This window comes from Tiliqua scincoides, chromosome 3, assembly GCF_035046505.1.
Source record: "Tiliqua scincoides isolate rTilSci1 chromosome 3, rTilSci1.hap2, whole genome shotgun sequence".
Taxonomy (NCBI): domain Eukaryota; kingdom Metazoa; phylum Chordata; class Lepidosauria; order Squamata; family Scincidae; genus Tiliqua; species Tiliqua scincoides.
Window position 1 is genome coordinate 85,972,353 of NC_089823.1, and position 26,519 is coordinate 85,998,871.

General features: G+C 44.5%; 1 protein-coding gene across 2 annotated transcripts in view; it reads left to right on the forward strand.

Moving 5' to 3' along the window:
- Positions 1 to 5,000, forward strand: part of ZBED1 (zinc finger BED-type containing 1) — a 133,122-nt gene extending 128,122 nt beyond the window's left edge. For both annotated transcript variants that reach the window (XM_066621648.1, XM_066621649.1), the window contains one exon: positions 4,554 to 5,000. In XM_066621648.1, the coding sequence (XP_066477745.1) occupies positions 4,554 to 4,742 (189 nt within the window). In that variant the 3' untranslated portion in view covers positions 4,743 to 5,000. The remainder of the gene's footprint in view (positions 1 to 4,553) is intronic.
- The last annotated feature ends 21,519 nt before the right edge of the window (positions 5,001 to 26,519 follow it).

Consider the following 26,519-nt stretch of genomic DNA (forward strand, 5'->3'; position numbering starts at 1 on the left):
AATTGCATAACAACGGGTAGGAGAACGTATCCCTGTTGTTAAGTGGCACAGACATGTATATGAGGCATAACCAAGGCTTTGGCTTCACTTTTACAGATAGTACAGAAGAAATAACAAAGAGAAATGGAAATCTAATAAAACAAACAAACAAACAAAAACCACAAACCACCTGCTGCTCTAAAATTGGCACTGAGAGAGGACTTTTCTTTGGATAATTGTGGTTGTCTGGTGAGACAGTTGGGAGATATGAAATAAGAATAAGAAAAGTCAAATTGGATGGTGGCATATTTCATACATATACCACTGTGTATGACAACGTTTACTTTGTTTATACGAGTGACTGAGAACCTTTTTCATATGCAGCACTTTACATCTAAAGCCTCTTCTGCTGCTTTATTAATACAGTTTTAATAATGTACAAGAGGGAAGAAAATAAAACCAAATCTGCATAATTGATTAGTTCTGCAGAAAATACTTACTCCTTTAGGCTTTAGGAATTACCCAGAAGCCAAAAATATTTTGGAGGCTGCATAGCTTGTTGGAAGAAAGTGATGGCACATGTATATTGTTGTAACTTGCACTTTTTAAATTTTGATGTTCTTGTATGTATAAATCACTGACTTATGGCATTTTAGAGCCATATCCATTTGAGCTATACAATAGTAGCCTCATATGACTGGTGTAGGAATTAATGAGAAAAGCAGTTATGGTTACAGTTTTTATTGCATGCTTGCAAGATTGTGCAATAAAAGTTTATGACAAAGCATGCTTGGGGTAAGTAAGCATGTCCTCTGCTAATTGACTAGTTCATTAAACTTTTCATAATACAGACATGTACGTACAAGTATGTGCATAATATAGACAAGTATGTAGATGTCTTTTTTAAAACTAAGAAAGTCTGACATAATAAGCAAGTATCCAAAAATCTGAGATGCTTGCAATATTAGTGTTTCTACACAAACACTATATTTGTTTCTCAATAGAAGTATGAACAATCTGAATGTGCAGTGCTTCAGCATCTGACCTGTTGTGACTATGCAAACATTTTAAAATCAGTACCATAATCTATCTCTTCATGGATGAGTGTAATCCAGATTGTCTGCAAATGACAGCATTTCAATCAATATCAAAGGGAGCATTTCATTTCAATAATAGCTTCCCTTTTAAAGGTTCATTGTTTCAATGAATCCATTCTACATAGGCAGTGTAGGTAACCTTGAGCCTAATAATAGGGAAGAATTAACCTTTTTTTGGAGGACACAGTAGTTTATCAGTTCTCTTCTATGTGCTCCAGAAAAGAAAGGTGAACAAGAAAGAATTTAAAGGATAACTACTATAGAAAATGAGACACTCATACAGGGAAGGAAAAGCAATAAATAGGGAAAAGACTAGGAGACAAATTGATTCACAAAAAGACAAGTATGTAGATGTCTTTTTAATCTAAAAAAGCATTTCTTTGCAGTGTGTGAGAGATTGATAACCTGCAGAATACTGTACTATATTGTCTGTGATTTTCTGTTGACTTTGTAGCCTTGCCTTTAACTACAGTTGCACAAAATGCAAAGTGGCTTCCTTATTTAACCTATTGTATGTTGAGTATTCCAAAAGTTAACTGTGTGTCCATGGCAAGTCCTACCTACATAACTATATAACTAATAGCCCAAAACTAACTCCTCCCCCCCACCTACAGAGATACAGCCATCCCAGTGGAGCATGTGCTACATCCTCTGGTGGGGGGTAGGGGATTTTGAGGTCTGCTCAAGGTAAGGGAACATTTGTTATCTCACCTTGGGGCAACCCTCCATTGCCCAAATGAATCTCCTCAGATTTACAGAACTGAGGAGATTAGTAAGGAACCGGAGAAGGAACAGGGATAGGATCCCAGTGCATACCAGTGCCACTGGAATCCTCCCCTCCCTGCCACATTCTGCCTCCTGCATACCCCTGTCCTCACTCAGACATTCCTGTATTTCTCCTACTGCCCATTACCATGGCCAAAATTGTTGTTCCAAAACCAGAACCTTCCCGCCCCCACTACCCTTCACTTTTACACAAGTGTTAGGCTGATTTCAGTGCCCACTAATTCTGTCATCCTTGATAACGGAATGATCTCATCATCGTTAAATGCTTGTTAAGAATTGCACACGTCTCATTCCACGTGGTACTTTTCAAAGGTGTTAAAACAGTTCAAGGTGACATAAATGTTCTTGATTTGCTTCAGCCTTGTAGTCTGACTAGATTCCACAGTTAGGGTAGTTTCTAAGACCCAGTGTGAGAGATGCACTCTTGTTAAATTAGCTTTCCCCCTGAGAACCTACCAGTTATGGACTTGACAGAATTATAGGTAGAGCATAGAATTTTATCTTTCCTTGCTTGCTGAGTTCCTAGTGCAACATTCTAGGATGAAACATCCCAACATATTCTAGTATGACTTGAGTATTGGACAGAGATTGCAGTGGTTGGGCTTGTGAGATGGTCTGCATCAAGAAGTCACCAGGGGCATTTTTCCAGTAGTTTCATCAATATTATCTGTATTGTATTATTAAGTGCACAGAAGTGGCAACCTTGTGGATGAAGAAAAATAGCCAAAAATTCATTCTAGTCACGATATTGTTGGGGTAACCAGATGCTCTGGAAGAAGTGAGTTTTTTTGTTGTAATTGATGACCTGTTTGATGACATGTTTCACCTGCATGTACTTCCAGACCCATTGCTGGCTTTTGGCACAATCCTATTGAAGCTCTGAGCCAGCAGAGCGAGCGCTCTGCCAGCATGCACTGTCACAGACATACTATAAGGCATGTTGAGACAGCTCACCTTCGGGAGCCGCAGGTGGGAAGGTCAAAATTCTGGATTTTGCTTGATACAACAAGTGAATTTTACAAAACATGGTCTCAGTGAAAAATACCATAATTTATAAGGCAAAAAAATAAAATCAGTCAATCCATAGTTAAAAATGAAAACAGTGTAGAAATGCATGTTTCGTACATATTCTAAAGCCATCTGTTAGATTTGAGTCAAATAGGGTGTCACGTACATATAAATTGTTACTTTGGTTTGAGTTTGATATGTACTCGTGTTTTCATTCTGACAGTACAACACTTTGATGGTAATTCTTTGTGCCGAATAAAATCATTGAGTTTACCTTGCTTTTTTGGATTAAACCCCACAGCCTTAATTTGCTGTCACCCTCGGTTGTCAGGGTCTCTAGCTCATCTCTGAACGGAATGCATTATCTGCACAACCTACACCTTCATCTGCTTGTGGCAGATTAAAGAACATGTCATCCTGGTAAAACGAGTAATTACACTAGAGATTTTGATATTCTTGCCTGCTTTAGAAATGCATTAATTCCTCTGCTGGGAAAGATGTGACTTTAAAAAAATCTTGAACCAGAACTAGATGGTCTGTCTGTCTCTGCATGTGTGTGTGTGTTGTAACTAGCAGGAACCTCTAATCCAGAATGAGAATACTGGTTGGGAGAGGGATGGGACTTTAACCCTTTCCATTTCCCTAAGTCCAAATTCTCTTGGAGTTGCTACTTGGTGCTTATGGGAGCTTTCCTTCCAGGGCCAACAGCACCCACAAGGAGGATCTGCGTCATGGCAGGGACAAAGGGTTACATGATCTCTCCCCCTACTCCATAATCCTGTTCTGGATCAAATTCATCTGTTGTCTACTAATTATACAGTAGTGTCTACTATTTATATGTATTTTAAAAAGTATGCACAAAAGTCCTTTAAAAAGGACCCAACACTATGATTGTCATCTAGTCTGATCCAAACCCTTTTTTTCCGTATCCATTGAGATACCTCTGTTTCTGATACTGTAAAAATGTGAACACACTGCCAGAGGCTGACAATAGTGAAGAAATTAGTGTTTTTGCATACCTCAGTGTTGATTTACCCAGCATGGATCATCTTGAAGGAACCTGATATTCTAGAACACTGAACATCTGTCAAATTAACAATGTATTTTTTGGTAATAAAAAAAATGCAGGCTATGGACAGACATGTGAGTTGGCCACCTGCAAGATAGATTTGATTTAAATCATGATTTAAATCCCTACTGCAGTGCTTCTCAAACTTATCCAGCATATGATGCCTTTCCCCAGTGCTCAGTCTTGGAAGCGAATGGTGGTGACACATTTTGTGTCACACGATGACATGCTCAGGTGCTTTTAAATACTGTTTTTTACCTGGAACTTGGCGTCATTCTACCCTTTAGTTTTTATGCCGTGTTTTTAATGTACTATTGGTGTGTTCTCAATTATATTGTGTTAGCCACTCTGAATGATTCAGGCAGTGAAGGATATAATTGTTTTTGAACTAAATGAAATGTTGGGACTGTCTAGATTCAGTGGCAATCTCTCTCTCGCTTTCTCCCCCCCCCCCCAAGCTTCTTATACCTTTTTGGAAGTCATAGCAGAATGTAACCTATTTTTCTCAATCAGTAACAAGCCGTTACTCATGCAAAAAGTATTTTCAAAGTTTGACAAACTTTGTTGTCCCTGCTTGTTTGTCTACCTGCTTTATTTTTCTTTGTAATTCACAGTCTCCAGAAGAGGGTGCCTCCACGTTGATCTATGCAGCGGTTTCACCAGAGCTGGAAGGAGTCAGTGGCTGCTATCTTTACAATGAGCAAAGGACAAAATCTGTTGACGTCTCATATGACGAGGAGGTGCAGAAAAGACTCTGGACAGAAAGCTGCAAACTTGTTGGGATTCCTGATACGACCCCATAGAGGTCTCAAAAAATAGCAACGGCTTGCTGCATGAATGCAACACGTCTCACTGGCCTCTGCTGTGCAGCATCACCCATACTTCCGGAATTCACTGTTCAGTCACACGGGCAAATATGAACTCTGTTTGAACTACCAGCCTGCTGGTGTTGGTGGTGGGCAAGATATTCCCAACCAGAATTGTGTGTATGGTGGTTTGGAATCTAACTATCCATTTTGTAACCATGATGTTTCAGTCTGTGATTAAAACAAAATCTTTAACCTTGTGTAGATTTCTTTAATATGAATAAGGAACCATTCCCTTTTAAAAAAAACTAAGAATTAACTCAAGTGTTGGCCCTAAGTTAACATTTAATCAACTTTTCAGCAATTCTAAGGAATTAGTCTGTTTACTTCCAGCAACCTTAGTCTTTCTGGAAGATGAGAATGGCCATTTGCACTTCATTTCTTGTGGATGTACACCAGAATCCAAAGAGCTACTTTAGGCATGCTCAAGGTCCTGGGTGTGCCCATCAAAACCATTCTCCCCAGGTCTATCCAGACTTGCTATTCATGTGGCTATGTGCACGTTCAGTGGAAGTATACCTCTGACTACCAGTTTCTGTCCTGCTTGTGGACTTCCTGGAGGAAGCCAGTGACCCACTGTTGGAAACAGGATGCTGGGCTTAGATGGACCTTTGGCCTGATCCAGCAGGTTTTATCTTATTTTCAACTCTTGATGAAAAATGCTCAAACCTTTTTTCCAGTCCAGACCACAATTGTCCTTCTGAGAGTGACCAGATGCTGGGAGTCCACCAAATGCTTCAATGAACTGTTGCGCTAGTCTCACCAATATTTCACCTAAAATTAGGTGAAACACAACTTTAGACTTTTTTTAAAAAAGAAAAAGATGTTTTAATGAGGGCTTGCCCATTTTCTGTGTTATAACTATATTTCCAAATGTCTCTGCTCTTATTTAAGGACACAAGGTACAGTGCACTTGAAAATCAGGCATAAAATGCTAGGAAAAATATGCCTCAGACTTTTACTGTGGCCTTGGGGCTGGGTATGATTTAATAGTCTATGTTTTAAAGCAGTGGTGTCCAAACTAGAGACTGCTGCACACCAGGAAAGGTGTTCCTGGAATGTATGGTGCTTACCGTTCTGCTGTGAAGCCTTCTTTTCATGGCACAGATCTCCCCAAAACTGCACCCTGCCTGCTGCATAAGCCCAGAAATCTAGGCGCAATGCCTGCTATTCATTTATGAACGCTGCTGTTTTACAACCACAGAAAACTCTCTTCCAAATTGTGCTTCAGAAGTAAATAATCTTGAGCATAATATCTCTGGAAATGTATGAAATTAGAAAAGAAGCAATCCTTCAGCAAACCTTGAGAGCTGATTAGTATTATGGGCTCATATAGTTTTTTTTTCATTATTAAACATTGTTTATATTTTTGCTGTTTCATTGGCAGTCATGATAGGGTCATATTATTCAAGGTGGCGATTTATAGCGGAGTCTCAGTGTTTTGTGCTGTCATCTTGTCTTTCTTCCTAGGTGTGTGAAAGCTGTTATGTGCCTGCTGCTTCTGTGATTCCTATTTGCAACCACCCACACAGGCAAAAATGGAATGGTAAGATGTTTTGCAAGCACTCACATGAGTTCGATGGCTTGAACTATGCCCATGCACAGGGCTGTCCCCAGGCCTTCTGGTGCCCAGGTTGGCATGCCAAATACTTCTCTCCCCTTTCTGGTGCATCTCTGCTATTCTAACCCACCATTCTCCTCTCTTTCACACTCCCTCTTCTGCTCCATTATCATCTTTCTTTTCCAATCCAGAGAGTGGCAGGGGGAGCAGAACTGGAAGCTAAGGAGCAGACAGTGGTGGGCATCTCCTCCTAGTCTGTCAGCCTCATGAATGGGTTGGTCCTGCCTATCACTTAGACCCTCACTTTGGGAAGAGAGGCATACAGTTTCATTAGATGCTATGAAGTGTGTGTGTGTGTGTTGGAGTACTGAGTTCAAATGTGTAGTCTGTATCCTATTATCAGTTTGCCCAAATGGAAAGAACTTCCATACACATGGGGTAATTCTCATTGACTCCTTGCTGCTTTGGTAGCCCCCCATTCCATATTGCTGTACGAATTCCCTCACTCTTAGGAGGGAATTTTTCGGTGCCACTGGAGGCTGCTATGAGGAGCAAGGGGGTAGTGAAGTTTCAGTGCAAAAATTGCACACAGGAAGTTTTGAATACGACTGTAAACTTGCTGTGAGTTTTCATTAGGAAATCCTACAGGACTGAATATGGTTGTGATAAATTAGGGCCCAATCCTATAAAGTCACAGCGCTGGTGTTGGGTGTTTCAAATGTACCATAAAGTACATCTGTGGCAAGCAGAGGCCGCAGGTGCTGGCCCAGTGCCAGTTGGCGGGCGCCCGCGTTCCACAGCTTGGGAGTGCCTGCGACTGCCGGACTGTGGAATGGGGAATGGGGCATTTCCGGGGGCGTGGGGGAGGTGTTCCGGGGCGGGGGGAGGTGTGGTGGGGGCGTTCCCGGGGGCGGGTTAGAGGTGGGTTCGCGGAGCCGACCTCTGCAGGATCCCAGGTGCTCGGGCAGGGCTGCTCGCCCTTGCCCTATATGAGCGCCTTCACTTCAGCAGCGACCAAACAGTCACCGCTGAAGTGAGTAGTCCCATTGCAGGACTGCTTCCCTTACTCGGGGGAAGGGGACAAATGTCCCCTTCTCCCAAGGAGCCTCCTGCGGTAGCGCGGGAGGCTCTGGATCCGGCGGGAGCCCTTTGTGAAGTGGCTGGATCCCGCAGCTCCGGGCAGCTCAGGATTGGGCTGTGAGTCTATTACACTTAAGTGTAATTTGCAGATTTGTAAAAAAATGCTTCTGAAGTTGGGTGACAACTAAATAAAGAGATTTAATTTAAAAGTGAAGATGTGTAGGCAGTGGAATGAGAAAGGAGGAGGGACTGAATGTCAAGGGAATATTGCCACTTGACAGAAACTTTTACAGTGCGTAACAGAGTATAGTACATAAGAACTTGACAAAGTACAATAAGAAAACACATGTTTTCTTTTTAACTGTCTGTTTTAATACCTCATTCCATTAAAAGATGCATTTTTGAAACACTATATTGCAAAGAGACAAAGCAATTCTCCCCCTATGTCCCATTTTAGTTTGCCTTTTTTCATCTGTTGTTGCATTTCAGGGTAACCAATGTGTCAGGAGATTCATTCTATGGTACTTTTCTTGTTCCTCTTCAAGCACTTTGCCCCAGTGTCTATCTCTGTTTCACAGGCACTACCTTGCATCTTATGTTATAGTTGTGTTGCTCCCACCAGTGAGATGACCAACTGTTCTCCAGTCCCCCGAAAGAAAACATACTGTAACTCAGCCCTGAACTTCACATGCCAGAACCTTTATTTGTGGGAAGCATTTTAGACTGCAGGTGTGGGATAGTACAGGTCCAACCTTGTTATACATGGATTTGACTCAACACGAATGACCACTGCAAATGAGAAGGAATGTGCTGATCCCTGGAGAAGGGGAAAAAAATCCATCCTTTTAAAAATCAGTTTTAAAAAACTGCTTTTCTTACTGTTGCAGACAGTCATGCAAGCAATCATTCCATTCTTCAGCTGAGCCAGGCAAGGGCTAGGGGTTCTTTGCATTTCTAATTGCTGACTGCCTCACCACAACTTTAAGAAAAGCTGTTTTTAAACTACAATTGTAAAGGGTGCACTTTTTAATTTTTTTAAACTGCTTTTATTTAACACATTTTATGGTATCAGCAGCAAGTCCCTTGTGGATATTGAGGCAAAACCTTATTCCATTAGGAGTAATGGAGGGACAAGAAACCTGAAATGGGTCTTTAAATCTATTTTTCCACTTTTTTAATCCACTGACTTTTTTTAATCCACTAGGACAGGGGTGCTCAATAGGTGGATCGTGATCTACCGGTAGATCACGAGGCAAAATGAGTAGATCGCGGAGTGCCGACCCCCCCCTTCAGGTGCCTCTGGGAGGAAACGCTGGGAGTAAGGCCCATTGTACTCAATGGGGCTTACTCCCAGGTAAGTGTGGCTAGGATTGCAGCCTCACAGCCTAATCCTAGGCATGTCTACTCAGGAATAAGTCCTGTTATACTCAGTGGGGCTCAAGGTACACCAACATACATTGTACACATAAATGTTATATGTTATGATGGCGCGGACATTGTAAAAAAACTCTGGTAGATCTCCAGGCCTTGCTGGGTTTCAAAGTAACTCTCGAGCCAAAAAAAGTGTGAGCACCCCTGCACTAGGAGTTCTGGAAGGGAACCCTAGTGGATAACGAGGGACAACCTGTATATGTGAAAGTCCTTCCGCATACAGATTCTACGTCTGTCGTAAATGAATGTTGGAAAGTAGGCTTGGCTAGATTCCTTCTCTCTGACACATTAGATTACGTGTGTTATATGTTTAGATTACATTGCATGTTACATGAAACACATGCAATGTGTTTTGACATGGGAGAACATTCACATAAATGATACCCTTCCAGTGTTCTGATGGGATAGCATGCAGGCTTTAGCAGATGTAATTTTTGAATAGTCACAAACTTGCCTTCAGTCACCAACTTGCAGAACCATCAATCAACATCAAACAAAGAAATCAGGCTAGAATTGTGACTATGGTGGTTCCCAGCCAAAATGTATTTGGGTAGCTGTGAAAGGTTATTGAAATGAGGCTGTATTGGCAAGCTTCCTATGTAAGCCATGATTGCTGCAACTGAATGCCCGCATCTTCCTACATATGCCTTCTACCTTGGTGACTCGTGCCACTTAAGCAGAAGGGGGAGAAGACAGGCCATTTCCATTTGTCTGGACCAACATCCTCCCAGCCTCTTCCTTCTTGGATTCCAGCAGCAGTTGGCCACTTTGCAAGAGAGGGAAGGAGAGATACCCTTTCATTGGCTTTGACAGCTATCAGCTCAAGTGTTCTCAGATTAATTTGCCTTCCCTTTTACTTTTCTCTCCTAATTCTTCTACAGTGCCTAGCAATTTTAGGTCCTCTGCAAGTAAGTGTGCACGAATGATTCCCAGTTGAGCATGGGCAAGCCACCATTGCAATCAAACCAGTGATTTCCAAGTATACAGAATACGACATATTTGTCTGCAAAACATTCACAGTGAGGAGATTTAGCTCAGCTTGGATAGAGAGAGTCCATATTTACCAAATGATTTAGTTTCCAGAACAAGTTCGTCAAACAGAACTTCAAAGGTGGCATGGCAGTGACGCAGGGGGAAAAGCATTTGTCCCTTTGCCATTAAGGAGTAGAGCCATCTTAAACCAGTTCCACAATGGGTGGTGCTTTGGTACTGGTTGAACATTACATGTGTTCCACTGATCTGCCTTCTTTGTAACCTTTATTGTGCACTGTCCTCATAAATGCATCCCCTTTATGTGAATGGTCAACTGCCCCATAACTCTCCCTACGGTGAATTATGCTACAATATCTTTGCAAAGAGCGAGTAGATAGATTCTTACAGTGTACAGCCAGAGAACAGAAAATCCAGTGATTTGAAGCTTAATCTAAGCAAGGTCATTAGAACATCCTTGCTTCATTTGTTTCTCCAGCATTCTGCATGGTGAACGTTACGTGCCCCCTAGCCAAGATGGTCATGGCCTTATTATTGCTATTATTATTGTGCCATCAATTTGCACAGAACAAGAGAACAGAACCCTGCTCCAATGGACCTACAGTTTCAATGAAGACCAGGGAAACAACTGAAGGAGGAGGGAGGAGTAGAAGTAAGGGAATGATATATGCTTGTTTCAATGACATGTAAGTAAGCTTGCAGTAAAAAAAAAAAAAAAAGAGGGCTAATGTCACGCAAAGGCTACATGGAAAATGTGGGTTTAAACCAGAGATTTGAAGGATGTAAGAGAGGAGGAAACATCACACAGGTGTTCTGAGAGGCAGCAAAGGAGAACAGCTGGAGTCATTTGAAGGAGCAGAGACTTTCAAGCACTTGAGGACTGGAAAGTCAATGAGTTGAATTCCAGGCATCCTCCCCTCCTTGTATTGTGCTCTGTGCCTTTGATGCCTGCATGTAGCAAGCCAAGCTGGGAGGGCAGAGGTGCTACCAGGCACAGGAGATCCCCTACTGCCTGTTACCTACCTTACTTACCTGCCCTGTATGATCTGCATGGGAGGTGCGTAGGTCCTTAATACTATTTCCTTCCTGTACTCACTCACTCACCATTGAAGCAGAGCATTGTGTGCTCCATCTCCAAAATGGGAAACCGCATCCCCCACACATTCATACAAGTAGAATAGCTTAGGGGTTCTCTGTTCCACAAGTAGTAGGAACTGCTGATACTTCTGAAGATGTATATACAACTATGAAACTGTGAGTAAAGTGAAACCTTAACCAACCTCTATTCCTGTATATGTGAATTGATAGCAGCCTAGCTGGGTGGTGGATTTTACCATAGGGAAAAAGAGACCTTCTGCCAACTGCTGTGCTGTCAGCTTTTCCAACGCTGGTGCCTGCTGAATGTTGCATGTGGATTGAGATTGAGAGAAGGTTGTGTGTGAATCTGCCTCTGTCTGGCAACACTGGCAGAAGAAGGTGAGTGAAAAGCACGAGTCTATTTTGAGCTGAATGTACTAGATTTTTAGTTAGGTGATTGTTTAGGAGCCTCCCCTTACAAGTGAAACCTGCAATTTTATGCGTACTCAAGAGAAAATAATATCGAATTCGGTGGAACTTGGTGCTGAGAACACTTGCATGGGCTTCCATTGTACACCTCTCCTTCCCTCTTCCTAAAGTAGAGTTGAGCTGCTACATTGGAGTCACACTTTCAAAATGTAAGCAGCCCCTTTTGATATTTTTGGCCTTCTGGTTTCAAAGCATTCGTTATTGTGAATCGTCACAAAACTAACCATTGCAAACCAAGGGCTATCCGTCCTTGGAATTCTAATTATTTTCTTAATTCATGCTACGTAATTATAATGCTTTGCATTTATATAGCAACTTCTGAGTGCGCAAAGCATCTCACTTGTACTGTCCGAATGGAATCTTTACAACAATCCTGTAAGGTAGGTAAGTCAGCGTTCTGGTCCCCATGTTACAGCTGAAACTGAGAGGCTTGCTTAAGTTCATCTTGTGTGTTTATCGCAGAGGCAAGATCTGAACCTGAGAGATCGTGAGTCAGAGCTCAGTCTGTTAGGCACCACGCTATACTGTTTGCAGACCACTTCAAACAGTCCAGGATTATGGGTATCTTGTGTGGTGGTGCACCATTTCCCATAATGTGCATGGTGCGTGTAAGTCTCACCACCATACATGTGAAGTCAAAATTATGTGAAGAGTGAGCCATGGCTTTCTGCATGATTGGGATGGAGCTCCATATGAAGAACATAAGCTCCAAAAGCTTACGTGCTAAGCAAGCTAGAGATTGCGCAAGATCAATTAAATCCAACAGCAGTATGGCATGGCAGATATAGATCTGGGAAACATGGAACAAATAATAGTTCTATTCTGGAACCTTTGAGTAACTTTGTTACTAAGATCCTTAGAGCCCAAACATAACTAAATTCCGCCCTGCCAGTGCAGTCGGTCCAATGGAGTGTGTGGTGCATCCTGGGGGATGCAAGCATTCTGGGATGTGTGCCTGCATCGGGGGGGGGGGGCAGTTGCAGAGGTCTCCTCGAGGTAATGGAACTTTCATTTTCTTATCCCAGGTCAAATCTTCACTACTCCAATGGGTGTCCTTGGACCTATAAAAACTCTATACGTTTCAATGAATTTTAATGTAACAGATAGGCTTTCTTAATGGTGTGGCCACTGTATGAACAAAATGCTCTGTTCTTGAATGAACATGTCTTGGGCTGCAGTGAACATTCTCAAACCTCCTTCACCACACTTAACATTGTTCGCCTTTGAATGATGAGACAAAAGATTCTGCATTCAACACACTTTGTCTCTACTTTCAAGGCTATCTATAGACTTCCCCCTCCTTCACTTCCTGCCCTTCCCACAATGCCTTTGCCCATGACCTCCATATCTCTGACTTTTATCAACCTCAGCCACTGTAAGCCAGAGGAAGCTTTTTAAATATGTAAATACCATACACGGGGGGCACATCACCAGGATACAAGGTACAGTTGGGGAGGGCCCTAAGGGCATTTGGTGGGCCACTGTGAGATACAGGAAGCTGGATGGGCCTATGGCCTGATCCAGCAGGGCTCTTCTTATGTTCTTAATTTAATCACCCGGCACTCTGCCATGATTTCACAGTGTTTTGTTTATGCTCTAGTGCAGCAGTGCCCAAAGTCACAGCTGCTGAGCAATGGAAAAGCAGTCACCATTCGGACTGTTTCTTTCTGTTCCGCCCAGGTGCTGTGCGATGTCCTCCATGATCAGGGGACAAGGACGCTCTGGGCAGTGGCATCAGCAGCCCGACATCCCAGAAGGCTACGCAACAGGATGTCCAGGCAGATGCGACTACCCAGAGCCTCCCTGTCCCCCGATCATGGAGGACATCGCACGTCATGTGGGTGGAATGAACAGGGCAGCTCACTGGGTGGATAGATCCACCCAAACGCCCGATCTGGCCCTTGGGCTGGGGTTTGAGCGACACTGCTCTAGTGAGTTTTGTGTGTGAGCAAGAGAAGACACATTGGTCATAATGTGCAGTTTGTTCTTTTGTCCAGTCTTTGTTGCTGACCCTTACACCTCTCTGAACACTCCTATAAAACTTGTCCTCATGTCTTTGTCTTTTGCCCTAATGCTTGAACCCCCTTCCCTACCCTTGAAATCCAGGTAGTAAATTAATTCTAGGGAAAATGAATCCTTTTTGCTGCGCACTCTGCAATGTATCAGATATGTTGGTTTTGCTATGTGTGAATGATTGACTAGCCTCAGTGGCGTCACTAGGCTTTGCATCACCCGGTGCGGGAGGCCAGCGCATCACCCCCATGATGTGCAGTGCACCCCCTCCTGTGCAGTGGGGGGGTGCCTCTAGCGTTGTGCGCATGCGTGAGGCTCGTGCACATGCATGACACTAAATCTAACTGCAGCCAAGTTTGGAGGTGCCTATGAGCCCTTCCAAACTCAGCTGCAGGTGCCTCTAGCATCATGCGCATGCGCAAAGCTCACGCATGCGCACAACGTTAGATCTAACTGCAGCCGAGTTTGGAAGGGCAGGAACTCGGCTGCAGGTTTGAGCCTGTGGCGTTGCGCACTTAGTAAGCGCGCAGGGGGCAGGGGCATGTGGCGCATCGCCCCCCCCACAGCGTGTCACCTGGAGCGGCCCGCACCCCCTGCACCCCTCTAGCGATACCAGTGACTAGCCTTACAGTTCCCAAGTCAGAGAAATAACATAACTTTAGTTCTCCAAATGTGCTCATCTCTCTCTATGGTGTGCTGCACTTGTGTAGTCATGGCAGTCGACGAAAAGAAATCCGACCTTCTTGTCTGATCACATCTGACCACCTGAACATTTTGAAAACTGTCAGAATATTTAGAATAAATGCAGTGGTGATACAGTAAAGGGCTTGGATTTACCTTTTATAATCGAGATAGAAACAACCTTGGGAGCTTAATGAAAAGCTGGCAGAGCCACTGAAGCTCCCTCTTCCCCCACCCTACTTATTTTCCTGTGGCTTTTGTGCAACCATTGCTTTCTGGTTAATGTTTGCAAATGAAAGCAGTGCCTGCATGCTAACAAAGTCAAGAGGCGGAGATAACGTTGCTGCCACAAAAGGTTACCAGGGAGAGAGAGATCACAGGCCTGATTAGAAAAACTTGGCAAGGGGAAACATGGACTCTAGGCAGTGGCACTCGTTTGTTATTTACATACCCTTGATTGTATGCAACCTTACAAGCAAATGAAAGAGTCTGGCGGTGCTGCAAGAAAAATTAGAGTGTGATTACTTTATGTTAATAGAAAACTTTTCTTGAAGGCTTTTCGGATGCCATATGTTAGAAATGCAGTGGATGTGTTCATTTCTCTGTAGTTAACATATTTCTTCCAATTCCAATTTAGAAAAACTTATTCTACCAGATGCTTTGCCGTATTGAGATACATGCTTCAGAAAAGTTCTTTATATAACTATCTGATTTTTAATAGAATCCATTTGTTTTCCTTCTGAAATGAGAGCTTTTTTTGTACAGGCTCCCCCCCGCCTAATGGGAAAGCAGAACAATAGGATGCTTTTAAATGCTGCAAATGATAATTTTAAAGAGGCATATGTGATAGCCTATGTCAATACTGATTCACCTTCCATAGGCTTGGCCTTTAATTGTTATTTTCTCCAAAAAACCACTCCATGTAGCACTTCCAGAAATTCAGTCACCAAACATAGCTGTTGCCCAACAGTCAGAAAAATGGGTGCAGGATTTCCATTGAAGCCCCACTGATTTCAAGATGATTAAGGGATCCACAAAAAGGCACCAAGGCAGCCTTAGCAAGCAAAGCCTGATTCTCCAAATTACTTCATTGCCCCTCCAGCCATATTGACTCTTCTTCAAAGCTCAAGCTAGAAGACAGATATGATGACAGACCATTAATGAGAGTTCTCTGCTCCTTCCTGTAGTCTTCTAGTTATGTTTTGCGCCTGTAGAAGGTGGTAGATGCTTTGCTACAGGTACTTACTTTTGGGTCCAGCCTTTCTTTCCCTTTACCAGCTTTGCAGCCCAATCTTAACTATCTGCTGTACCAATGGTGTAGAGCAGGGGTACCCAAACCCTGGCCCTGGAGCCACTTGTGGCCCTTGAGGGCTCCCAATCCAGCCCTCATAGAGCCCCCAGTCTCCAATGAGCCTCTGGCCCTCCGGAGACTTGCTAGAGCCGGCGCTGGCCTGATGCAACTGCTCTCAGCATGATGGCCAACTGTTTAACCTCTCGCGTGAGCTGTGGGACAAGGGTTCCCTCCACGGCTTGCTGTTTCACATCTGTGAAAAAGGAAAGGCTGGCCTTGCTTTGTGCAAGGCCTTTTATAGGTCTTGAGCTACTGCAAGACTGTCATTCATTCATATAAGTTCCATCTCTAATACAGGGTGTCCACAAAAACACTCCCTGATTTCAATCAGGTATAACACGCAAATCAGGGAGTGTTTTTGTGGACACCTTGTATATTCATTTATGAAAATTTATTCAAATTTGAAATATAAATTAATTCTTTTTTTTTCCTGGCCCCCAACACAGTGTCAGAGAGATTATGTGGCCCTCCTGCCAAAAAGTTCGGACACCCCTGCTGTAGAGAAGCCAGTCCAGCATAAGTCAAATCCTATGCTGGCAGCTCTGCCATGTCCTAAGGAAAGTACAAGGCAGGGAGTACTGGCAGTACAGGGAAAGTACTGCCAGGGAACAAACAAGAATCAACGCACATCTCACTATGGATGAACAAGGCCTTTGGGGATAAAAGCAGCAACCTGGAGGAGGTGTGGGTAGCAGGAGGAGGAAAGGTTGGAGGAAGGAGAGAGAACTGGCTGACGGACTAGCTGACTGGCAGATTGACTAATGCACTGAGGGACTAATGGACTGGCTGACAGACTACTGGACCTGTGGATTGATCAATGGGCTAACTAACTCATTAGTTGACAGATGGGCAAATGGACTACTGAGGATTGCTGGAACGAGAACAGCTGGCGACTCCTGTGTGGTAGAGAGCTGAGGGGGTGCTGCTGTACCCACAAGTGCCATTGCTTTGAGGGCCAGGAGGAGGGACCCTGCAGCACCACAGGCAAGCTACATACTGGTTACCTTCCTGTTAGTGCTGAGGGTCAGTAGTAGTTTTGTACACCACTAGAGCAAGCCGAGTTTGAGTCAGGGGAACTAATTAGCTTAAAGTGGGCATAAGTTCCCTAGCTAAAACTTGGAGCGGGAATTTGGCAAAACACACCAGGAAGGTACCAATGCTGGCTGCAGCCTGACATGCCACCTGCAGCAAGCATTACCACAATGAGGCTGCACATGGGATTCATGGGGGGGGGGGGAGATGGAGGAGGATGGCCTTAGTTCTGTCTTGCCCTCAAAACCTTCCTTGATCCTAGCCAGGCAAGCCCAGTCCACCCATGGCAGCTTACCGGTATGATGGTGGTCCCAGGAGGTGAGCCACTCCACCTGCTTCCAGATCCTCAGCATTTGGGGATACAAGGTGGGGGTAGTGGGTCAGGTGCCCATGTGAGGCCTTAAAGTCTCTCTTTATGAACAGCCACCTTAATGGCCTTCTATCCGCTCCAAGATCATGGCCAAGGACATGGATCCCTATGGCCTTGCTTACCACCCTCCAGACAGCCAAATTGGGGGCAGTGGTGGAGCCCAAGAGGGTGTGTAAGTGGGGGCTTAACCCCTCTGCCCTGCTTAGTGCACTCACAACCTCAGGAGCCCGGTGTTGGCATGGAGCTGCTGCCTCTGCCATTTTGTGTGAGCCATAGAAAGCCAGGTTTGGGAGTTGGATTTAGACCTGGAAGATCCTGGTTCAAATCCCTGTGCAGCCATGAAGCTTTCTGTGTGACTACTTTCTCACAGCCTCACCTACCTCACTTGATTTTTGGGAGGACAACAGGAGGGAAGGAACCATGCACACATCCTGAGATTTTTAGAGGAAGGACAATATAACAACACGAAAAATATACAATGTTGCCAGACCCAGGTGCAGCGCCCACGTGCCTGAGACCTCTCAACATTGAGTTAACATCTGATCCAAGTGTGACACCTCGTTTTCTGCCTGTTCACATGATGGGCTCATGACCAGCTCTTTCACCTGGCAGCCTGGCCAAGGCTCCCAGCTACCACCTGGCTGTGTATCACCTCCCTTTATGGTGATCCTCCTTGGGGCTTGATGAGGAAAGGGAGGCGGGGTCTGTGTTTCCCAAGGACGAGACCACACATATGTATTGTGTTTCATTTCTTATTATTGTGTTCTGGTTTTATTGCACTGGATCCATGGGAGAGCGGCCCATGAAAGGGAAACATGCATGGGTGGGGTGGCCAACACTCTTCCCCCGCAGGGTAGTTGCACCACTGCAAACTATTTAACACACACCCACATCCCAGGTGTCAGGGTGGTCTGGCAGCACCAGTCAGTTGCCATGGAGTCTGCAAAGCCACAGGGGTGTGGGTGAGAGAAGTAGGTCAGTCATCAGGCCTGGGGGGGGCTGGGCTCCACTGCTCACTTCAATGAGGCCATACACTTCCCAGTGTCTTCATCTGTAGGGCAGCAGCCTGCATAGCGAAAGGGAGAGAGAGAGAGAGAGAGCAGAAAAGTCAAGCTATTGGCAACAACATTCATACCTGTCTCTCCCGGCTTGGGAGTGCAATCTTATGCTTGCCTACTTTGAGATAGGCCCCACTAGATTCAGTGCAGCTACTCTTAGAGAAGTGTGCCTGAGAGGGAGTTAAGCAGCACTGATGAGGAATGGGAGACACCTGGCGATCACCTCTTCTTTGCATTAAGAGCCTCTTTGTTGTATAAACAGACACTCTGCTGCAGACTATGGGAGACTGTCTCTTTAAGAGCATCTTTATTGTGCTTTGACCACTGTCATATATGTGGTCTGTTGTTAAGCAAACAGTTAATCGGCACTCGCCTGTATTTAAAAAAATGTTTTTGGGCAAAATTTGTACTTGTAGCTTCCCTCTGTTTCCAGTTACTCTTGGGTGGAAAAGCCATGCTCACCTGATGTGATCATGTGATAGTTCCTGTCAATCTTAGAGGTGTTTGGGTTCTTATGATGAGTTTATTCAATAGGAAATCAAATGTACAATAAGCAGTCTGATTACATACTGGATACACCCAAGAAGAACCTAGACATCTGTCAATTAGAAATGGTTCATGAATGCATTTAATCAATAGCACAACACACACCTGAACAAGAGATTTTTTGCAGATGGGATTAGGGGGAAGGAGGATAGGAGTGGCCAAACTTTCAATTTCAGGGCTCCTGGACCTTTAACGATTGTGTGGAGAATTTCAGCAGGTACAGCTTGTCATCTGTGAGACCTAAAGGTGAAAGGTTGGCTACCTCTGTTGTAGGGGATACTGAAAAGCAAAAGGGCAGCAGTGCCTAGCAGTTTGCAACAGCACTCAGGCAGGTAAAATAATAAAAATAGAAGAAGTGTATTAATGAGATGAGGAATCAAACCAATGGATAGAAAATGGCAAGGACTGAAAACAACTACAAAAGAGATAAGGGGCAGGAGGCAAAGGATAGAAACAAGATACTGATCATTGAATAAAAGGAGAAGGAATAAAACGAATCCCAGACACAGCTACACTCACACATGCTGTATGGTGAGCAGGTAAGCCTTTTGTGAGTTAGCAGCTGCTTCTGCCAACAGAACTGGGCAATATACAGAAAGGATGTGTGCACTCCTTCTTTATACAACCAGTGGTCATTAACCCTGCTTCACCTGGGGGGGGGGTTTGTCATTTGGGGAGGTCACCTGAATCTCCTGCTCTTGGACATAAGGTGGACTTCACAGTTCAGTGAGCTGGCTCTACTAGTTAATGGGGACCATGAAGAGGTTCAAACAAATGACAGCATCCCAGGATAATGGTTACTCATCAGGATGACTCAAAGCCATTTTAATAATAAATAATAATAATAATACAGGTATTTTTATACCGCCTTTCTTGGTCCTCAGATTTCTCCTTAGACTTTATTTAAGGCAGTTTACACAGGCAGGCAATTTAAATCCCCATAGGGATTTTTACAATTTGAAAGAAGGTTTCTATCTTTCAGGAAACCACAACAGGCTTTGTGGTTTTTTAGCTTTTTAGGCTTTTTAGGCTTTGGGGGCATCTCAGAAGCCTGGTCGCAGGGGAGTAGAAGAGCCAAAGAGGGGAGAACCAGGGATTGCCACCCCTTAAGAAGGATGCATCAATGTAGTAGAAGAGAAGTTGTTAAGCACAAGATAAATTCTAGTTTAGCTAGAGCAAAAATGTTACTCAGTGTCCTGTCCCAGTCACAATTCCTCATGAGGGCTTGATGGCAGTACTAGATGTCAGTAGTCCTCCCCCAATTTTTGAGAACATTCTCTTTCACTGATGCCTACTTTGTCAGTGATATTTCTTCTACACAGAGATGGTCACCTAGGGGGAAAATTGTATGTATCACCATGTATCTCTATGAGAAAAGTGTCATAAAGTTCCCTGGAACGTTTGACCTCTCCTCCTTCCCTCTAGTAGGACATGGGGCAGCCTGCCTCTCAGAACAAATCTGTTCTCCTCTGGTGAGATCAGACATACTAGTCCATCACTAGTGACACATCTGCTGGATTCTTTCTGCAATTTAAAATTTTTTAATATGAATCAGGACTGGATATATGAGTCATCAATAGATGTCAAGGGTAAGAAGTGGGGGGAGCTTGTAATCCATTTGGGAAGAGACCTCTTCTGCCTCCCAGCCTATGCCTCTTTCTCTTTTCATTGCATCTTTACAAGCAGCTATATGGTGAAGGCAACATGTGAAAAACATGAAGAGGTTTTAAAGTTGTACTCTGTTGATGAATTTTGCTATTTTCTTCTACTTCTTCATCTATCAATGGCCTTCTGAATGGATGGATGAATAAGATTGAGATAGGGCTACTGAGGCTGTAGGCTACTGAGCCTTTAATACAAAGAACTTTCAGTGCATCAGAAAATCGAAGAGTGCTTGTGGCTACTATTAAAACACATTCCATGGAATGCTCTATGGATAGAGAGTATATCAGTGAGCAGACAGTAATAGAAGTTTCTCATTGAAATTGCTCAATGTAAGGGAACATCTCTCTGCACAGTGTTGGAGTTTTATGCCGTGTAGGTTAAAAAATTTTTTGTAAGCATGTTAAGTCTTGATTTCACACAGGATCTACACACTACATTTATTCCAACAGGTCACTCTTTAAATATGCAAATCTGTACTCAGTCTTCCTCAGTGCTGGACAGAATACATTAACTTTTTCATTTTTATAATTTTTCATAACTCGTTCAGGCATTCTGATATTTTTAAAATGGAGATTTTCAGATCATAGCAGGAACAGGTTTTTGCCGCGATCAAAAAGATTAATATGCAGTTTCTGTCTTCCTGGAAGGCAATAGCCTGATGCTGTCCCAAGAGCAGTGCTGCTGAAATATGGGATGAAGTACATAATGCTTGCTTTTTAGGCTTTACTGCCATGGATTAAATATGACTTCCTGTGCATGTTTGCAGAGAATTAAGTCTTACTGAGTTGAATAGGACTTACTCCCAGGTAGCTGAGTAGGACTGCAGCCTAAGCTATTAAAACAGGGACCTCCAAACCCCAGTCTGCAGGCTGATCCATCACCCCCAGCGTATGGATGTGGAAATCGTGAAATCTTTCTGTTCCAGGCCGCAGCCTCCACTTTTCACAGCCAGTCTTCTCAGCAACTTGGGCCGGGCAGCCGCTTCCCTCAGGAAATCAGGGTGCAGAGCCTGCTTGGGTGACAGGCCGTGGAAGCGGCTGCAAGTTGCAAATTTCTAGATAGGCTGTGAAAAGTGGAAGAATGGAAAGACCAAGCTGCGGACCATGCCCAGATGAGTAATCTGGGTACACAATGGGCTGCAATGTGAGGCCGCTCTCTTAAAACAATGGTTTATCTGCTCTTGCTTTCTGTTCTTGATCTGCTGTTCACTGGTCCTTGCTTCATCTAAATATGTTCCATGATTAATAACTCTTGTCTTCCTTTCCCATTATTGCCAGCAGACACCTGATTTTGCCAGAGCTATTTGAATTTCTGCTGACTTGCCAGCTTTGCTTTGCGCTCTTGGGAAAATGAACTGGAAATTAGCAAAACAGCTTCCTGACTGATTCATAAGAATGGTTCCCTTTCTCCTTTCCTGCACCCAGGAGTGCCCAAATCAATCCAGCATCTGAAGCATCAAATTCCACAACACTGCCTACCACCATTGTATGTGCTCCCCCGACACGTGCATGCACCCACCTATCACCAGTGCTGCCCCACCCCCTCCATTACCACTACTATTTGTCAGCTGGTTGGGCAGCGAGGATCCTGAAGTGGAATGCCTCAGCTTCCAGTATCCTCCCCATCAATCACCTTACAAGAAGCAGGGGCGGGGAGAGGAAGTGCCAGAACTGAAGCTGTGCCCCCTTCTTCCTCTTGCATGCTCTCCAAGGAGAATGCACAAAAAGAGGTGCACAGCTGGGGTGACCAGAAAGCCCAGGAGATGTAGTGGTGGGCGGGCATAGGGTGCAGGGCAGTTTGCCACCTCCCCAGCCTGTTACTCAGAGCAGCCATTACATTCAGTTGCATCATCGGGGCAGTGTCATGACATCTCACTTCTGGATTTGGAAAAGGGCAGCAGTGGCTTTGCAACATGTTCCTTCTCCAGCAGTTTCCCAGCCAACTTTTGGCTTCCACTAAACTGCTGAATGTCCCCAAGCACATTGCTCCACTGCAAACCTCCAAGCACAGCAAGGGAAGCTGAGAGTTGACTGGGAAGCGGCTGCTCAGTGGTGCCACTTTTCAAGTGGCACCCAGGGCATGTGCTCTACCTGCCATACCTTAAATATACACCACTGATTACCTGGCCTCTTGGACAGGGTACCATGCCCCATCTGTTCTCAAACCTGAAAAACTAACAAGACTGAATGCCCTCCCTCAACCACAAGAAGACAATACAATAAATAAGAAAACACAGAGAATCATAAATCACGTGAACCAAAGACATCTTCTCTGTGTGTAAGCCTCAAATCTCTTCTGTGAGAATATTTTATTAAAGAGATGCAGACTATGAATTTCAAAAGAGGGATGTTAGAACATTCACTTCTGAATTCTTTGTGGTGTTTCTTGCTGAAATCTATAAAATGAAATTTTATAAAATGCAACTCATGTAGCCATAAAAGAAATGTAGACATTCCACATAGGGGGAGGGAAAAAAAAAGATTTCTGGTTGTGTATGGATTTTTCTCCCTATGCACTCCACTGAGATTTTTTTAGTGCTACCTGCAAGCATGATCAGCAGGTTCTTATGAAGTATCCAAATCATTTGGGGTCCTGCATTATCAGAATTTACACTTCAATGCTATGACTTTTTCTGTTAGGAATTGATCTCCACTTGTGCCCAAAGGACCAATTGTACATGTTCTACTTGGTGAAGAAGGATTGTACAACTTCACAGGCCAATTCTACCATAACGGGGAAGTGGCTGATAAGAATGACTGCGAGTGCAAGGACGAACCCATTCCTTGTATTGAAAATTGGCTCTACATCTGGGGCTGTTTGGAGACTACTGAGGGGGTTGCAGTGAGTTATGCCATTTGCATGGGATCCAAATGGGTCTCAGGGCCCCAGTTCTGCCATATCATGCAAGTTAGAGTAGTAAGAAACAGTGGTGTACCTGGGGGTCCTTGTTCCTGGAGCAACCCCGTTTTCCGCTCCCCCATCCCTGAACTAGAAGTAATTGCGGTGACGTCATAAATTACTTCCACACAGCTATCTCCTTCATTCCCCCTTTGGAAAAAAAGGGGGAATGGAGGAGACGGCTGAGGTCCCGACGCAGCCTTCCACTCCGCTTGAAAATGGGGCAGAGGTCTCCATTGGAGCGGTTTGGGGCCACTGGAAGCGGCACCCAAGACAGGTGAGTGCCGTGTCCAGGATGTGGGCAGTGCTCCCTCTGCTGGGTGCCACTTCCAGCGGCCCCGGACTGCTCCAATGGAGGCCTCCGTGCCACTTACAAGCGGCATGGAAGGCTCCGTCGGGGCCTGGGAAGCAGCATGCGTCTCCTCCGAAATCGGAGGAGGCATGCACTGCTTCCCCTCCACCTCTGAGGGTAACATCTGGAGGTCGCCAGTTCAAAATCACCGGAAGCTTCCATGAGCGGCAAGCCCTCAAGAAGCTGATGAGCTGAGCTGAACTGCTCTTGGGTGAGAGACAAGAAGAAGCCAGCTGCAGCTGTTTGTCCGTGTGGGAGGCAACACAGCCAGAATGATTACCAGACTGAAAAGATCCGTCTGGAATGCAGTTTGCTTTTGAAAGACAGAACTTCTTTGTTTATTGTAAAAACTCCCTCAGGAATTTAGAGAAACCCTGCCTATGTGAAGCCCCTTGGATTACAGTCGAAGGAGCAATTCCAATGACCAAGAAAGGTGGTATATAAATACCAGCCTTAAATAACAATAAATAATAATTACTACTACCTGAGATAGTATCCCATTGCTGCCGCCCTCTGCTTTCAAAGTGGAGGAGAGGAGAGGAGAGGTGATGGTGATGGCAGTGGTGGTGGCCTTCTTAGCCCACCCACCTACTCCACATGAGAAAGGGGAGAGAGGCAGCAGCAGTGGTGGCCAGCCTCAGCCCACCAGCCTCCTTCTCGTTTGTGGAGGAGTCAGAGGCAGGGCTAAAAGGGTGCTGCCTGCCATCATCACGTCCTTGCTGCTTGCAGAGGAAGAGAAGGCAATAGTGGCAACAACACTCCTTTTCCCATTTTAGGATTACTGCTGCTCTCACTGCTGCCACCACAGCCACTTCCCTCCCGCAACTTCCTGCTTCCTCTTTCCTGCTTTGCCACTGGAAGAAGCTGACTTTGGGCAGTACTTCTCTTGCTTTCTTGTTCCACCTCACTCTGCCATTCTTTTTCAAACCATAGAGCAAGGTAGCACAGGTAAGGTGACAAACAGGGACTAGGTATGGCTGAGGGTTGCACCTGCACCCTTCCACCACCTGAGGCAATCTGCCTCACCTTGGACAACCGTCCCTCATCACTGGGCCAAACTGGTAGGACTTCGCGAGACGTTAGCGTGACACTCTCAATTAGAGCAGACAATCGTGAACTAAATGATCTGACTCAAAATATATTGTTATTATACTTCATCACAGCCTATGCTGGGCTGGTTATAGCTGCAATTCAAGATCTAGCCAAGGTACTGGGAATCACAGAGGTATCTTTGTACAATTTGTGCAGTGCCAAAACAGTGTTTTTTCTGGTACTGAGCTGCTGTAATTTGCTCAAGGCCATGAACGTTGAGGTGTTTCTTCAGACTTCTAGGCACTGATCCCAGGGCCCAGCGTTGACCTTCAACATCATAGTGTTTATATATCACTTTTCAACAAAACAAGTTTACAAACCGTTTGACACAGAAAAATCAAGAAATGTTTCCCCTGTTCCAAAAGGGCTCACAATCTTAAAAGGTACATGAGAAACACCAGCAAACAGCCACTAGAAAAGACACACTGTTGGGGTGAAGAGGGACATGGACTCTGTCCCTGCTGGATATCATGTGAGCACCACTTAGAAAAAGGGCTTCTTTGCCAGTTAGCAGGAGTATATACCCACTATGGCCCTGAGGACTGAGCAGTTAAGTATATAAAGGAAGCCAGCTTGTTTTTGATCTAGCCTTTCTAATTTACAATGAAGATGGTGACAGAATGCCTGCCATTTGGGATGCGGCTACTGTCCTTTTATTCAGCCAGCTCATGAAAGAAAACCACCCACCAGCCTTGGCGATCAGAGCAGCCCTTGCCGTTTATTTTATCGGAGCCACAATGCTGTCCTCGTATTCCATAGCTCTTTAAAAAAGCTCATTCCTATACTGTGCCTCATTAATGAATTCCAGCATGGCATGCAGAACTGTGGCTGGATGAAATACATCCCACAAGGTGGCCATTCTCAGCAAGCAACAATAGCCTTGCGAAAAAGGAGACTAGAGAAAGCATCTTGAAAGGTCCAAGCTCAGAAGAATGGAGCACTGAGCCTTTTGAGAAATGGTGGTGGGGCTCTTTTGTGAAGCTGCTTTCTCCTTTCATATGTGTGTTCTTGAGCCTGCTGATGTATTCTATTTTTTAGATTGTGTGTGTGTGTGTGTGTGTGTGTGTATACGTGCAGGCTTGCTTGCTTGCAAGGGTGTCCTGGGAGTCCAGACAGCACACTGTGTTCTTTTGCTTGCAAAGAAGCCAAATATCCAGTGCTCTGCTGATGTCAGATAACAAATGCCACTGGGTTTGTATTCCAGTCATGTTCCCTTCCTTGCCTGAGCTGCTCTGCCCATCATCACAGTGCAGGGAACTACTTGGGGGTGGGAGTGAAAGGTGGGAATGCCTCTGAGAATCATCCATAGAAAAGATACTCCTACACACAAACTGATACTTGAACATTTCTATGTTGGAAGGGAAACAGATAGACATTCATGGAGCCATTGGCTGATTTGTTGTGAGATGGCACAGGAGACTGGGGAGATAGGGGAGATGAGTGGGCGGCGCACCAGGAGGGCAGGATGCATTTAATGAATGTGAGGGCAGACAGTTTAAGGGGAAAGGTTATCAAGCAGTGGATGCAGAGGATTAGGGCAAGCAAAAGTGGATGAAGAAAGAGACTAAAGAATAGAGCACCTGGGCCTAGTTACAGTATTTGTTATAATCTCAAATTTCATGAATAACATCATAATGCAGGGGTGTGGAATGATATTGGACTGGTGGTTCTTCATAGCTATTACCAGCATGGCATGGGATCTCTAGTCACAGGGATCCGCAATGACATCCTGCCCCAAATAACGTATTTGTATTACTTGCTTTGTGCATCTCCCATTTCATTCAGCAGAGTTGTGCAGAACAACTTCTCAGCAAATTGTGCCCGTGAGCATGTTGATTGTGCTGAGTTCAAATGACCACACTGGCAAGTGGGTATTAGTCAACATAGCTAATGTGGTTTAAACAGGGGCTGCTAAAGTCAACCCTCCAACATTTATCTATCTCAGTTCATGGGAAGCTCACTGAAGGGTGTTCCATCGTGTGATCTACTATTTCTAAAAATTATTTTTACGGACACTTTTGAAAACAT